The 17,173-nt window shown below is 41.2% G+C and overlaps 1 protein-coding gene across 3 annotated transcripts in view; it reads left to right on the forward strand.

Annotated features, from left to right (window-relative positions):
- The window catches only part of ift122 (intraflagellar transport 122 homolog (Chlamydomonas)), a 221,434-nt gene that overhangs the window by 119,920 nt on the left and 84,341 nt on the right, over positions 1–17,173 (forward strand). For all 3 annotated transcript variants that reach the window (XM_073072604.1, XM_073072605.1, XM_073072606.1), the window contains one exon: positions 10,539–10,679. In XM_073072604.1, the coding sequence (XP_072928705.1) occupies positions 10,539–10,679 (141 nt within the window). The remainder of the gene's footprint in view (positions 1–10,538; positions 10,680–17,173) is intronic.

The following is a 17,173-nucleotide window of genomic DNA, read 5'->3' on the forward strand; positions in this document are numbered from 1 at the left end:
GTGTATGGGTTAAGATACTAAATTGGAGAAAGACCAATTTTGATGGTATCAGAAAGGATCTGGCTAGTATGGATTCGAACAGGCTGTTTTCTGGCATATGATGTGGTAAGTGTAACGTAGAATAAAAATATTTGAGAATAGGAAATTTGAAAAAGCGGTCTGCTGCCAAATGTGCATCATGATATAAGCTGGTCCATGAAGGAGACTTATTTTAAGAATTATTCAGATCTATCTACATTAGAAAATTATAGAAGTATACAACACAGAAATGGTCCCTTTTGGTACACCTTGTTTTTGCTGACTATGATGCCTATGTGAATGTAGTTTGCCTACATAAGACATATATCATATAATTATATGATCTAAATATCTGTCCAGGTGCCTTTTAAATGGTTTATTATATCCAACTCCAACATTTAACATTTTCTTTGCTGCCACCCTGAATTTCATCATTGGGATCCAGTCATCACTAGCAAAGTTTCCACCCCCCCCCCCCATCTTAAACCTGTGCTCTCTGGTTTCTTGGCTAGTCCCTATCCTATGAAAAATACTCTATCCTATCTATGTAAGTTTCACATCATATGCCAGTGATAATAAATCTGATTCTGATTCATAATTTTGGAAGCCATTTTTAAGATCATTTCACATCCTCCTAGTTCCATTGGCAATAAGTAGCCTATCCAATTTTTCCTTATTTCCAATTTGTGCCCTCATTCCTATTAAATCTCTTCTGAACTCTCTTTATTGCTACCACATCCTTGATCTCACATGTGGTTACCAGAGTTGTACACAATACTCCAACTAGTGTTTTCTGCAAGTGCAACATGATGTTTCAACCCTTAGACTCAATTTCTCTGCCTAGAAAGCAAGTATGCCAGATACCCTCTTTTTCATCCTATCCCCTTGTGATGCACTTTCAGTAAACTGTATATAATGCTTTGGAAGCTAAAGTTAGATTGGGCCCTTGTGGAATATTGTTACGTAACCCCGTAACCAGGTAACTTACCAGCAAAGATAGATGGATCAGCTGAGTCGGATGCTACTATTTTCAAACGTTTTATTCAAAAAGGGCACAAACGTATAGTTAATACAAAACATTCAGATCATATACATCGTCAAAACTCAATCTAAAACACTGGTGTAATAATAATCAATCAGAAATAAGCTCTATAGTTGTCTAGGGGTAATACTGAGTCCAATTGAAATATAAAGAGTCACTCAGAAGTTTGCAGGCTTTTCCCTTTTGGGAACCGCTGGGGTTTTCACGTTGTAGAGAGAAAGAGATGATTTAGAAAAGATGAACACTTGCCCGTTGTCTTTGCAGAGCAAATCCTTGGAATCAGGGGAGCAGGCTTCCCCGTTGTTAGTTAAAAGCAGTCTTTCGTTGGTTCTAGCCACAGATTCAACATTTGGAATCTAACGCACATGGCTTCCTTCAAAATGGCTTCCCGCTCCCACGGGAATCGGTATCGTGTCTCCTTGGTGCGTCTTTGGTGCGTCTGAGGGTTCCCCCCCCCCTCAGACCCTCCTTTATACTTCTTCACGGGATCGCAGGTGTCAATCAAGTTGTAGGTAATGCGATCTCTCTCTCAACCAGCCCACTTTGCCCGAGGGCTTTTCACGTGGTCTCCATGAGACAATAGTCAAGGTCACCTTTATTCTGCTTATTGGGAGAACGTGGTCTCTCTCTCTCTTTCCCATTTTCCTGTGTCTATTCAGCACGTCTCTTCCTCTTTTGGGTCAGTTGACCCCCCCTTGACTAGGGTTCTTGAGATTCTCACAAAGGAGGGGGCTGACGGCATAACAATATAAAGACAGTAGGAAAGACCTTGAGCAGGAAAGCCAGAAGGAAATGTGCTGGGTGAGCAGAGTCAAGGATAATCACAAAATATTTTATATTTGCATTATGAAAAAGAGGATAACTAAGGAAGGGGTAAGTCCACTCAAGGATAAATGAGATAATTTGTGCTTGGAGTCAGAGCAAGTGTCAAGTATTTTGAGTCGTTATTTGGTGAAGATAAGGATTTAGAGGACAGCAAAGGCAAAGTGGGAAATGCTAATGTGCTGGGATATTTTCACATTAAGAGGGAGATGGTGCTGGAGTTTCTGAAAAGCATTAAGTGTCACTTGGGCATGATGGCATATATATCACAAAATATTGAAGCAAGTGAGGAGATTGCTGGGGCTTGACAAGGATCTTTGTATCCTCAGTAGCAATAGGCAGTCTCAGAGGACTGAAGAGCAGCAAATGTGTGCCTTTGTTCAAGAAGGGAAATGGGAAAAGTCCAGGTAATCATAGGCCAGTGAATCTCGCGTCAGTGGAAAGGAAGCTGTTGGAGAAGATACTTGAGTGGTAGGATTTGTACACTTTTAGAATGTCACGGTCTGCTTAGGGGCAGCCAGCATGGCTTTTGTGAGGGGCAGGTCATGCCTTACTAATGTTATTGAGTTTTTTGAATAGGTGACAAAGGAGGCTGATGAGGGTAAGGTGGTGAACATTATCTACAAGGACTTTAGTTTTAGCATGTGATAAGTTTCCTCATGTTTGGCTGATCCAGAAAATAAAAATGCATGGGATCCGGGGTATATTGTAAGTTTGGATTTGGAACTGTCTTGCCCATAGAAGACAAAATAGTGGTAGAATGATGTTATTTCTGGCTAGAGATCAGTGACCAGTGACCACTGCAATGATTGGTACTGGACCTCTGATGTTAGTGATACAGTACCTATAAAAAGTATTCACAGCCCTTAGAAGTTCTCATGTTTTATTGTTTTACAACATTGAATCACAGTGGATTTAATTTGGCTTTTTTGACACTAGTCAACAGAAAATGCTCTTCCGTGTCAAAATGAAAACAAATTTCTACAAATTGGTCTAAATTTATTAATTGACTGCATAATTCCTCACCCTTTCAAATCAGTAGATGTACCTTTGGCAACAATTACAGCCCTGAATCTGTGTGGATAGGTTTCTATCAGCTTTGCACATCCAGACTGCAATTTTTCTCCATTTTTCTTTACAAAACTGCTGAAGCTCTGTCAAATCGCATGGGGGTAGTGAGTGAACAGTCCATTTCAAGTCTAGTCACAAATTCTCAGTTGGATAGAGGTCCAGACTCTGACTTGGCCACTTCAGAACATTAACTTAGTTGTCTTTAAGCCATTCCTGTGTGGCTTTGGCTTTATGTTTGGGGTCCTTATCTAGCTTGAAAACACATCTTCTCCCAAGTCGCAGTTCTCTTGCAGACTGAATCAGGTTTTCCTCCAGGATTTCCCTGTATTTTGATGCATTCATTTACCCTCTACCTTTACAAGTCTTCCAGGGCCTGCTTACACCAAACATAGCATTTAGTCTGATGGTCAAAAAGCTCAATTTTAGTTTAATCAGACCATAGAACCTTCTTCCAGCTGACTTCAGAGACTCCCATATGCCTCCTTCAAACTCTAGTGGAGATTTCATGAGAGTTTTTTTCTCAACAGTGTCTTTCTCTTTGCCACTCTGCCATAAAGCTGTGACTGGTGAAGCACCCAGGCAACAGTTCTATGTGCAGTCTACAATTTTCTTCTAACCTTCTCTTGACTTGTGCTTTTCAGTAACCTTATCGTGCAGTTGCTTGGAATGTTCTTTGTCTTCATGGTGTAGCTTTTACCAGGATACTGACTCACCAGCAGTTGGACCTTCCAGATACAGGTGTATTTTTACTACAGTCAAAACACCTTGACTGCACACTGGTGATCTCCATTTAACTAATTATGTGACTTCTAAAATCAAGGGCAGCAGCAGTGCTTTGGTGTGTCATATTAAAGAGGGTGAATACTTACAGTGGCATGCAAAAGTTTGGGCACCCCTGGACAAAATTTCTGTTACTGTGAATAGTTAAGTGAGTAGAAGATGAACTGATCTCCAAAGATGAAACATTCTTTTCAACATTTAAGCAAGATTAGTGTATTATTTTTGTTTTGTACAATTTTAGAGTGAAAAAAAGGAAAGGAGCACCATGCAAAAGTTTGGGCACCCCAAGAAACTTGAGTTCTCAGATAACTTTTACCAAGGTCTCAGACGTTAATTAGCTTGTTAGGGCTATGGCTTGTTCACAGTCATCGTTAGGAAAGGCCAGGTGATGCAAATTCCAAAGCTTTATAAATACCGTGACTCCTCAAACCTTGTACCAGGTGACTGGCTGGCGGGGGAGGCGATGTGGGAGCTGTGACCGAGGGCCCGGGCTGAAGTAGGGTGGGGAACGGCTGGAGGAAGAGGGCTGCAGCTGCGGCGGCTGAGGAACTGCTGGGATGTTGTGGGAAACATTCTGTGGGAATATTGACTGACAGCATGTATAGGTCTGGAACAATATTCATACATGGTTCCTTGCAGACTCTGATAGGATGGCAGGGAGGGAGACTGATGGTCTGGGAGGGAGACTGAGCAGCAGCACGGAGTTTGAGTGGGAAGAGGTGGGGAGAGGGACTAAGAATAGGAAGGTGATGGGTCAGAAGAGAAAGAAAGGAGGTGGGTCTAGTGTAGGTGGATCGGAAAATGAGGGAAGAGAAATTGAGGAGAAGGGCCCGAGGGCAAAATTGCTAAATGTAATGGTAAGATTTGGGGGGGAAGGGGAAGTAAAGAAAATCAATCCGCTTAATCTAACAAAAATCATCAGGGCAAGTAGGGGAATTCAGCCATGTGAGAATTTTAGGAGATGGAAACCTGTTGATAGGATGTAAAACTAAAGAGCAGATGGAGAAAGCAATGAAGGTGACTAATGTTGGGAAAGTCATAGTGTCCAGGGTTGTAAGAGTTGGAGCACAAAAGGTCAATGATCTCTGGGGTTCCCCTCAGTGTTAATATGAAGGGCTAGTGGAGAACTTAAGGGTGAGGAATAGTTCAGTGAAGAGTGTGAAAAGAATGACAAGGGGAGCAGAGAAAAGGGAGACTGAAACTGTTCTGGTAGAATTTGAGGATAAGGTGCCTCCAAAGGAGTTATATTTTGGATTTCTGAGATACAGTGTAAGAGAATATATACCAAAACCTATGAGGTGTTTCAATTGCCAGGAGTGTGGCCAAAGTATGCAAAGGAAAGAGAAGATGTGCAAGGTGTGGTGGGGAACATGAATATGGAAAATATGGAGAGGGAGTGGGACCAAATTGCTGTAATTGTGGAGGTAACCATAGTGTAGTGTACTGGGGATGTGAAGTGGTGAAAAAAAAGGTGGAGGTGCAGCAGATAAGGGTGAAGGAAAAAGTCTCATATGCTGAGGCAGGAGAGAAAAAAATGAAAGAGGGAGGATCTAGCAAAGAGCAAGTGGCAGCTAAAGAAAGGCAAGATAAGAAGAATGCATGGATAGAGAAGAAGAAATTGGTGACCTTTATAGCAGGAGTGGTAAATGCAACTTGTGAGATCAAATCTAAAGCTGAAAGGATTCAGATGATGGTGAAAGCTGCAAAGCACCATTTGGGTATGATAGGATTAAAATGGGAAGAGGTAAATGATGAACTCGGGGTACAGTCAAGACAAGTATGTGTGGGTTGATATTACTAATAATGCTACTTCTTCAATGGAAGCCTGATTGGTAATGGACAAGATTTCAAGCAGTTTATAGCTAGTAGGAGAGAAAAGCCAGATGTTGAGACCTGGTTGAAACCTAATTTAGATTTTGTTTTATATGGTTATGAGGCAGTAAGGCATGACAGGAGAAAGGGGGGGAGGAGGAGGATATGCAACTTATGTAAAGCAAGGTATTCCTTATAGAATACTAGGTATAGGAAGTGAACAAGAGTATGTGGTAGTAAAAATAGGGGCTGAATGGAAAGAGTTGGTGATTGTGAATTATTATAATCCATTCAAAAGCCTAGAGTTAAACAAGCTTGAGGAGATAGAAGGGCAGAATAGTAGTAACGTAGTTTGGTGTGGTGATTTTAATGGACATAATGTATTATGGGGGAGCGACAGAAGAGACATCAGTGGTCAAGTAATAGAGGAGTTGCTAGAAGAGAAGTATTTAGTGTGCCTAAATGATGGCAGTAGTACTAGAATTGATGTTAATACAGGTAAAGAATCTGTGCTTGATCTTACATTAGTATCAAACTCTATTACATCAGTATGTGAGTGGTTAGTGTACCAAGAAGGAACTGTAGGGAGTGATCATTACCCAATCTGGTGCAAGATAAATATTTCTGCCTCATTGGTCACAGAGAATACAGGTAGGAAATGGATCCTTGAGAAAGCCAATTGGGAGAAGTTTCTGGAAAAAAGTGATAGATATCTAAGTCAGGTCTGTGATGAGATGGACATAGAAACACTTGACAGCATATTAAAACAAGGTATAATATCAGCTGCATTAGAATCCATTCCTAAAAGTAAAGGAGGAACAGAGAAGAGAGTAATACCATGATGGGATGATAATTGTAAGGAAGCAGTGAGAAATAGAAATAAGGCTTTTAAATTGGTTAAAAGAACTCATAACTTCCAACATACTATTCAGTACAAACAAGCTCAGGCAGTAATAAGGAGGACAATAAGACATGCTAAAAGGACGCACTGGAAAAAGTATTGTAATCAGAAACACAAGCCAAGTAGGAGAGGTGTGGGGGATGATAAAAAGGATGGGAGGGGACAGGAGAGAGTGGAGGTACCCAGTTCTGATGGATGGAAATGTGACTGCAGTAACAAATAAGGAAAAGGCAGAGTTGTTGGCAAGTACTTTTGTTATGGTACATAGTTCTGATCATTTGAGAAGGGAAGAAGAGGTAGAGAGAGAACAAAAGCTGAAAATATGGAGGCTTTATGTAGGAAAACTAACCTTGACGGTGTGCAAGCTGACCCTTTCAGCATGAGAGAATTAAGAAAGGCACTAGATAGAACAGGAAAGAATGCATCAGGTAAAGATGAAATATGTTACAGTATGATGAAACATCTGAGTGAAGCAAGTCTGGAGAAATTACTGCTTCTGTATAACAAAGTTTGGGATGAAGGGAGAATACCAGGGAGCTGGAAAGAGGCAATAATTATTCCAATAAGGAAACCTGGAAAAGATGCCAGCAGGCCAGGAAATTACAGGCCAATTTCCTTGACGTCTCCTATATGTAAACTTATGGAACGTATGATAAATGAGAAGTTAGTGTACTTTCTGGAAAGTAGAGGTATGGTGGCTACGTATCAAAGCGGGTTCAAGAAAGGAAGGAATACTATGGATCCACTGGTGTGTCTAGAGGACGAAATAAGAAAAGCACAAGTAAATAAAGAGACAGTGGTTGCAGTTTTTTTTTAATGTTGAGAAAGCTTATGATATGTTATGGAAGGAGGGGCTCCTAATCAAGCTACATTTAATGGGAATCGGATGGGAGGTGCAGTGTTCAATTGGGTTAAGGACTTTTTAAACAGGAGAACTATTCAGGTGAAGATAGGATCAGAGCTATCAAGCCAGTATGCTGTAGAAAACGGGACGCCTCAGGGGAGTGTAGTGAGTCCAACTTTATTTTTCATTTTGATAAATGATATATTCGTAAATATACCAACGGAAGTGGGGAGGTCATTGTTTGCAGATGGTGGGGCTTTGTGGAAAAGAGGGAGAAATATTGAACATATAGTTACAAAAATGCAAGATGGAATTAATCAAGTTGAAGAGTGGGAGACAAAGTGGGGTGTTAAATTTTCAGTGGAGAAGACAAAAACCATGTTCTTTACAAGGAAGAAGCTCAGGGGACTTAATCTGACTCTGTATGGAAGTAACCTGGAGAGAGTTGAAAGTTTTCGGTTTTTGGGAGTGCACTTTAACTTGAGATTAACATGGAGAGAATATGTTAGATATGTAGTTACTAAATGTAAAAATTTGATAAATGTCATGAGGTGTCTTGCTGGTTTGGAATGGGGTGTTGATTTTCATCACTGCAGTAAATTTATGTAGCATTAATAAAATCAAGATCAGACTATAGAAGTATTGTATATGGGTCAGCAGCAAAATCTGTGTTAGCAGAACTGGATATCGTGCAAGCTTGAGCTCTAAGTGTGTGCTTGGGAGTGGTTAGAACTTCCCCAGTGTGTGCACTTCAAGTTGAAGCAAATGAAATGCCATTGGGGCTGCAACGTAAATAGCTGGAGGCCAATTACTGGATTAACTTGAGGGGGCATGATGATAGCCATCCTACAAGAAGGGTGTTGCAGACATGCTGGGAGAAGGAAAGGACGCAAAAAGAAAGTTTTGGCTGGACAGGAGATTAAACAGCGAAAGGTGTATATGATAAAGAGTTTTGTCCAAGTGTGGTGTGGCCTGTCAGACCTTTCTGGGTATTAGAAAATCCCTCTGTAGATTTGGAATTGCTTAAGATCAAATGCAGTAATAAAACTGCTGATATACTCAGAGAATATAATAGGTATAGGGAATGTAAATATAAAGACATACAGATTTTTACAGATGGATCAATGGATCCAGAAACAGGTGCAACAGGGTCTGCAATTGTTGTGCCAAGTTATCAAGTGAAAATTAACAAGAGGACACTGGATTGCTTGAGTATTTATGCAGTTGAAATGTTTGCCATATTGTTAGCACTAGATTGGAGTGAGCAGGTTGATTGTAATAATATTGTGATATGTAGCGATTCTGTATCAAGCATTAAGGTGGGTACAGCTAGAGGACACCAGGATCTGCTTTATAAAATCTTGTTTGCAAATTCAAGACTGGCTAGACAAGGCAAAAATATCGCATTCATGTGGGTTCCAGCACATTCGGGTATTATGGGAAATGAGACAGCAGATAAGCTGGCAAAAGCAGCAGTCAAAAAAGGATCTGTAGAGGTCAATATTAAACTATCAAAATCAGAGGGGAAGAGCATAGTGTGGAGAAGGATAAATCAACAGTGGCAGCAGCATTGAGATAGAGCAATAAAAGGAAGACATTTACATTCAGTTCAGAACAGAGTAGATATGGGAAGGAGCAAGTAATTATAAGTAGACTGAGAATTGGGCACAGCAACCTTAATGGTACTCTGGCTATCATAAATAAACATCCGACAGGTTTTTGCGATCTATGTCAGGAGACTGAAACAGTAGAGCATATCCTTATTTCATGCAGGAAATTTGCACAGGAAAGACATCAAATGCTACAACAATTACGCAAAATAGGACTGGTAGAGAACAGTGTTAAAGGTTCATTAGAATGTGGGGAGAGTGATCGGGGAGGAAACGGTTGTTTAGTTTTTAAGGGCGACAGGACTGGAAAGATGACTTTAGGAAGTCAAGTGAATGGACAATGAAGGACAGTAAATCCTGAAGATGGCAGTAATGCAACAGTGTGGATGCCAACTGCTGTAAAAACTCAAGGAAGAATAAACCTTGTACCAACAATCAGCAGCCATGGGCTCCTCTAAGCAGCTGCCTAGCACTCTGAAAATTAAAATAATTGATGCCCACAAAGCAGGAGAAGGCTAGAAGAAGATAAAGTGTTTTCAGGTAGCCATTTCCTCAGTTCGTAATGTAATTAAGAAATGGCAGTTAACAAGAACAGTGGAGGTCAAGTTGAGGTCTGGAAGACCGAGAAAACTTTCCGAGAGAACTGTTCGTAGGATTGCTAGAAAGGCAAATCAAATCCCCTCTTTGACTGCAGAGACCTTCAGGAAGATTTAGCAGACTCTGGAGTGGTGGTGCACTTTTCTACTGTGCAGCGACACCTGCATGAATATGACTTTCATTTAAGAGTCAACAGAAGAAAACCTTTCCTGCATCCTCACCACAAAATTCATCATCAGAAGTTTGCAAAGGAACATCTAAACAAGCCTGAGGCATTTTGAAAACAAGTCCACAATGGACTATCTCAAGAGGCGCAAGCTAAAGGTTTTGCCATGGCCCTCACAGTCCCCTGACCTACACATCATCGAAAATCTGTGGATAGACCTCAAAAGAACAGTGCGTGCAAGACAACCTAAGAATCTCACAGAACTAGAAGCCTTTTGCGAGAAAGAATGGGTGAAATTCCCCCAAACAAGAATTGAAAGACTCTTAGCTGGCTACAGAAAGTGTTTACAAGCTGTGATACTTGCCAAAAGGGGTGTTACTAAGTACTGACTATGCAGGGTGCCCAAACTTATGCTTCGGGCCCTTTTCCTTTTTTGTTATTTTGAAACTGTAAAAGATGGAGATAAAAAAAGTAATCTTGCTTAAAATATTAAAAAAAATGTGTTATCTTTAACTTCATGCCTTTTGGAATTCAGGTCATCTTTTACTCACTTAGCTATTCACAGTAACAGAAATTTTGACCAGGGGTCCCCAAACCTTTGCATGCCACTATATGCAATCAGTTATTTTGTATTTTATATTTGTAATTAATTTAGAGCACTTTGTTTTCACTTTGACACAAGAGAGTCTTTCTGTTGATCTCTGTCAAAAAAGCCAAATTAAATCCACTGTGATTCAATGTTGTAAAACAATAAAACATGAAAATTTCCAAGGGTAGTGAATATTTTTTAGAGGTACTGTATATATCTATGACAATACTCTACTATTTGGCATATACATTTGGACTAATAAGGAAATCTTTTCTTTTTAAACAAGTCTGCACCCATGTATCAGTACTTGGAAAAGAAGATGTACAAGGAAGCCTACCAGATTGCTTGCTTAGGAGTTACAGAGAATGATTGGAGAGACCTAGCAATGGAGGCCTTGGAAGGAATGGACTTTGAAACGGCTAAAAAAGTATGTGGCTGATGAGATGCTTAATGTACAAAAATATGTGGAGGTGCATGTACAACATTTAATCGGTACATCTGAGCAGAGACAATTTCATTTCTGGATAGTTATCAAATGAATGAGGTACACTTCCAATTATTGTCTCTGAATTTCTGGTTATTTCATTTATTTTTTATATTTTATGATAGCCTATCAGTAATAAAGTGCCACAAAGTCAGGACAGTTGAGATTTTGAAAGGTAGAAGAAGAGGAGTATGCTTCATGAGTAACTCATCGCGGTACTCAGACATGATGGTTCAGTCTCAGTCCTACTCACCTGACCTAGAGCATCTACCAGACCAGTGTTGTCCATTTTATTTGCGGAGGGAGTTTTATGTGGTCATCTTGGTAGTGTCTTTGTGGCCACCGTCATGCAGGGGCTGGAGGAGCTTAGCGCTGTGATCAGCAGTCACAATGCAGTGCACCCTGATGCCTTCCCATTCATTGCGAGGGATTTCAACCAGGCCAATTTGAAGGGGTCTTCAATTTGCCATGAGTATATCACCTGTGAAACCAGAAAAATTAACACACTTGACCACTTATACTAACATCTGAAATAATATCTGCTCACTGATGATCAACACTGGCACACCTCAAGGATGCATGTTTAGCTATAACTGCTCTACTGTATATTCATACCCTCGAATGTCTGGCTATGCATAGCTCAAACACTATAAGTTTGCCAATGACACAACTATTGTTGGGAGAACTTCAGATGGTGACATGGAGGCATACAAGAGTGAGATAGATCAGCTAGTTGAGTGGTGTCACAACAGAAACAATAGACAATAGGTACAGGAGTAGGCCATTCGGCCCTTCGAGCCAGCACCACCATTCAATGTGATCGTGGCTGATCATCCACAATCAGTACGCTGTGCCTGCCTTCTCCCCATATCCCTTGAGTCCGCTATCTTTAAGAGTTCTATCTAACTCTTTCTTGAAAGCATCCAGAGAATTGGCCTCCACTGCCTTCTGAGGCAGAGCATTCCATAGATCCACAACTCTCTGGGTGAAAAAGTTCTTCCTCAACTCTGTTCTAAATGGCGTACTCCTTATTCTTAAACTGTGGCCTCTGATTCTGGACTCCCCCAACATTGGGAACATTTTTCCTGCCTCTTGTGAGTCCAATCCCTTAATAATCTTATATGTTTCAATCAGATCCCCTCTCATCCTTCCAAATTCCAGTGTATATAAGCTCAGTCGCTCCAATCTTTCAACATATGACACTCCCGCCATCCCGGAAATTAACCTTGTGAACCTACGCTGCACTCCCTCAATAGCAAGAATGTCCTTCCTCAAATTTGGAGACCAAAACTGAACACAATACTCCAGGTGTGGTCTCACCAGGGCCTTGTACAACTGCAGAAGGACCTCTTTGCTCCAATACTCAACTCCCCTTGTTATGAAGGCCAACATGCCATTAGCTTTCTTCACTGCCTGCGGTTCCTGCATGCTTACTTTCAGTGACTGATGAACGAGGACACCTAGATCTCGTACTTCCCCTTTTCCTAACTTGACACCATACAGATAGTAATCTGCCTTCCTGTTCTTGCCACCAAAGTGAATAGCCTCACATTTATCCACATTAAATTGCATTTGCCATGCATCTGCCCACTCATCCAACCTGTCCAAGTCACCCTGCATTCTCCTAACATCCTCCTCATATTTCACACTACTACCCAGCTTTGTTTCATCTGCAAATTTGCTATTGTTACTTTTAATCCCTTCATCTAAATCATTAATGTATATTGTAAATAGCTGCGGTCCCAGCACCAAGCCTTGCGGTACCCCACTAGTCACTGCCTGCCATTCTGAAAAGGACCTGTTAATCCCTACTCTTTGCTTCCTGTCTGCCAACCAATTTTCAATCCATGTGATTTAATTTTGCCCACTAATCTCCTATGTGGGACCTTATCAAAGGCTTTCTGTAAGTCCAGGTACACTACATCCACTGGCTCGCCCTTGTCCATTTTCATAGTTACATCCTCAAAAAGTTCCAGAAGATTAGTCAAGCATGATTTCCCCTTCGTAAATCCATGCTGACTCAGACCGATCCTGTTACTGCTATCCAAATGTGCCGTTATTTCATAGAACCATAGAACATTACAGCACAGAAACAGGCCTTTTGGCCCTTCTTGGCTGTGCCGAGCCATTTTTCTGCCTAGTCCCACTGACCTGCACCTGGGCCATACTCCTCCAAACCCTTCTCATCCATATACCTGTCCAAGTTTTTCTTAAATGTCAAAAATGAGCCCGCATTCACCACTTCATCTGGCAGCTCATTCCACACTCCCACCACTCTCTGTGTGAAGAAGCCTCCCCAAATGTTCCCTTTAAACTTCTCACCCTTAACCCATGACCTCTGGTTTTTTTCTCCCCTGGCCTGAGTGGAAAAAGCCTGCTTGCATTCATTCTATCTATACCCATCATAATTTTATACACCTCTATCAAATCACCCCTCATTCTCCTACGCTCCAGGGAATAAAGTCCTAACCTATTCAACCTTTCTCTGTAACTCAGTTTCTCAAGTCCCGACAACATCCTTGTAAACCTTCTCTGCACTGTTTCAACCTTATTAATGTCCTTCCTGTAATTAAGTGACCAAAACTGCACACAATACTCCAAATTTGGTCTCACCAATTTCTTATACAACCTTACCATTACATTCCAACTGTTATACTCAATACTTTGATTTATAAAGGCCAATGTACCAAAAACTCTCTTTACAACCCTATCTACTTGTGACGCCACTTTTAGGGAATTATGCATCTGTACTCCCAGATCCCTCTGTTCTACTGCACTCCTCAGTGTCCTACCATTTACCTTGTATGTTCTACCTTGGTTTGAACTTCCGAAGTGCAATACCTCACAGTTGTCTGCGTTAAACTCCATCTGCCATTTTTCAGCCCATTCCTCCAACTGGTCCAAATCCCTCTGCAAGCTTTGAAAACCTTCCTCACTGTCCACTACACCTCCAATCTTTGTATCATCAACAAATTTGCTGATCCAATTTGCCATATTATCTTCCAGATCATTGATATAGATGACAAATAACAATGGACCCAACACTGATCCCTGCTGCACACCACTAGTCACAGGCCTCCACTCAGAGTAGCAATCCTCCACTACCACTCTCTGGGTTCTTCCATTTAGCCAATGTCTAATCCAATTTACTACCTCTCCATGTATACCTACCAACTGAATCTTCCTAACTAACCTCCCATGCGGGACCTTGTCAAAGGCCTTACTGAAGTCCACGTATACAACATCCACTGCCTTCCCTTCATCCACTTTCCTGGTAACTTCCTCGAAAAACTCTAACAGATTGGTTAAACATGACCTACCACGCACAAAGCCATGCTGACTTTTTCTAATAAGTCCCTGTCTATTCAAATATTTGTAGATCCTATTAGTCTTTTATAATTGACTCCAGCATCTTCCCCACAACTGATGTCAGGCTAACTGGTCTATAATTCCCTGTTTTCTCTCTCCTTCCTTTCTTAAAAAGTGGGATAACATTAACTACCCTCCAATCCTCAGGAACTGATCCTGAATCTATAGAACATTGGAAAATCATTACCAATGCTTACACAATTTCTAAAGCCACCTCCTTAAGTACCCTGGGATGCAGACCATCAGGCCCTGGGGATTTATCAGCCTTCAGTCCCATCAGTCTACCCAACACCATTTTCTGCCTAATGTAAATTTCCTTCAGTTCCTCCATTACCCTACTTCCTCTGGCCACTATTACATCTGGGAAATTGTCTGTGCCCTCCCTAGTGAAGACAGATCCAAAGACAGATCCTGTTCAACTCATCTGCCATTTCCTTGTTCCCCATAATAAATTCACCCGTTTCTGCCTTCAAGGGCCCAACTTTGGTCTTAACTAATTTTTTCCTCTTCACATACCTAAAGAAGATTTTACTATCCTCCTTTATATTCTTGGCTAGCTTACCTTAGTACCTCATCTTTTCTCCCCATATTGCCTTTTTGATAGATAGATAGATACTTTATTCATCCCCATGGGGAAATTCAACATTTTTTCCAATGTCCCATACACTTGTTGTAGCAAAACTAATTACATACAATACTTAACTCAGTAAAAATATGATATGCATCTAAATCACTCTCTCAAAAAGCATTAATAATAGCTTTTAAAAAGTTCTTAAGTAGTTTACTTAAATACATTAAATACAATCAACCCCGGCACTTTAACATATCTTACTCCTGGCGGTTGAATTGTAAAGCCTAATGGCATTGGGGAGTATTGACCTCTTCATCCTGTCTGAGGAGCATTGCATCGATAGCAACCTGTCGCTGAAGCTGCTTCTCTGTCTCTGGATGGTGCTATGTAGAGGATGTTCAGGGATTTCCATAATTGACCGTAGCCTACTCAGTGCCCTTCGCTCAGCTACCGATGTTATACTCTCCAGTACTTTGCCCACGACAGAGCCCGCCTTCCTTACCAGCTTATTAAGACATGAGGCGTCCCTCTTCTTAATGCTGCCTCCCCAACACGCCACCACAAAGAAGAGGGCGCTCTCCACAACTGACCTATAGAACATCTTCAGCATCTCACTACAGACATTGAATGACGCCAACCTTCTAAGGAAGTACAGTCGACTCTGTGCCTTCCTGCACAAGGCATCTGTGTTGGCAGTCCAGTCTAGCTTCTCGTCTAACTGTACTCCCAGATACTTGTAGGTCTTAACCTGCTCCACAATTTTAGTAATCTTCTGTTGCTCTTTAAAAGTTTCCCAATCCCCTGGCTTCCCGCTCATCTTTGCTATGTTATACTTCAACATTGTCCTTCAGGAGCTGAACCTGGACACATTTATCACAGTTATAGCAGCCGGTGGCACCATCAGTGTCCCTGACCTCCCACAGCAGGCAAGCATCACACTGAATCAGTTTACCTGTCATCTCTTCACCATCTCTCACCCTCTCCAACTGTGGCGTAGTCTCTTCCCTTAGCCTCCTCGCCGAAGGCTCTCAAGCCAAAGACTTGCACTTTCCTGACAAGGCCGCTCCCCGAGTCAAAGCCGCAAAGCTCCACTCCTTGCACTCAATATCAGTAAGACCAAGGAATTAATTGTTGACTTCAGGAAGGGGAAGTCGAGAAAACATACACCAGTCCTCACCAGGAAATCAGCAATAGAAAGGATGAGTAGTTTTAAGTTCCTAGATATCAGCATATCTGAAGATCTATCCTGGGCCCAACAGATTGGTGCAATTAAAAAGGAAGCATAAAACAGGTAGGCAACCTATGGCCCACGGGGTTTTCTAGCATGCGTTATTCGTTAATTTGAGGCAAAACATGTATTTAAATGGATAATTCCCATATTTCAAGTTTTTTGTGGCATTTATCTGGCCCACTGTCCACTCATTAATACGTGATCCAGCCCACAGAGGCAAAAAGGTTGCCGACTCCTGGCATAAAACTATGAGATATAGGAGTAGAATTATGCCATTTGGCCCACCAAGCTTGCTTCACCATTTAATTATGGCTGATCCAATTTTCCTCTCAGCCCCGATCTACTGCCTTCTCTCCGTTTCCCTTCATGTCCTGATCTATCAAGAATATATCAGCCTCTGTCTTAAATGTACATAAAGACTTTGCCTTCACAATTACCTGTGGCAACAAATTTCACAGATTCACCACTCCTTGGCTAAAAAAAATTTCTCCTCCTCTCTGTTCTAGAAGAACACTCCTCTCTTCTGAGTCTGTGTCCTCTGGTCTTAGACTCTCCCACCATAGGAAACATCCTCTCCACATCCACTCTTATCAAGGCTGTTCACCATTTGATAGGTTGCTATTAGGTCACCCCTCATTCTTCTCTATATTCTAGTGAACATGGGCCCATGGCCATCAAACGCTCTTCATGTGACAAGCCATTCAATCCTGGAATGATTTTCATGAACCTCCTTTGAACCCTCTCCAGTTTTAGCATATCCTTTCTAATATAAGCCACCCAAACCTGCTCACAATGCTCCCAAGTGAGGCCTCACCAAGGTCTTATAAAGTCTCAACATTACATACTTGTTTTTATATTCTAGTCCTCTTGAAATAAATGCTAACATCGCATTGGCCTTCCTTTCTAGAGACTCAGCCTGCAAATTAACCTAAGTCCCTCTGTGCCTCAGTTTTTTTGTATTTTCTCTCCATTTAGAAAATAGTCAACCTTTTTATTTCTTCTACCAAAGTGCATGATCACACACTTCCTGACACTTTATGCCATCTGCCATTTCTTTTCCCATTCTCCTAATCTGTCTAAGTCCTTTCGTAGCCCTCTACTTCCTCAAAACTACCTGTCCCTCCACCTATCTTCATACTGTCTGCAAATTTTGCAACAAAACCATCAATTTCATCATCTCAATCATTAACAAATAACTTAAAAATAATTGGTCCCAACACAGACCCCTATGGAACACCACTAGTAATAGGAACTATATTTCATTAT

This window comes from Hemitrygon akajei, chromosome 19 (genome assembly GCF_048418815.1).
Source record: "Hemitrygon akajei chromosome 19, sHemAka1.3, whole genome shotgun sequence".
Classification (NCBI taxonomy): Eukaryota; Metazoa; Chordata; class Chondrichthyes; order Myliobatiformes; family Dasyatidae; genus Hemitrygon; species Hemitrygon akajei.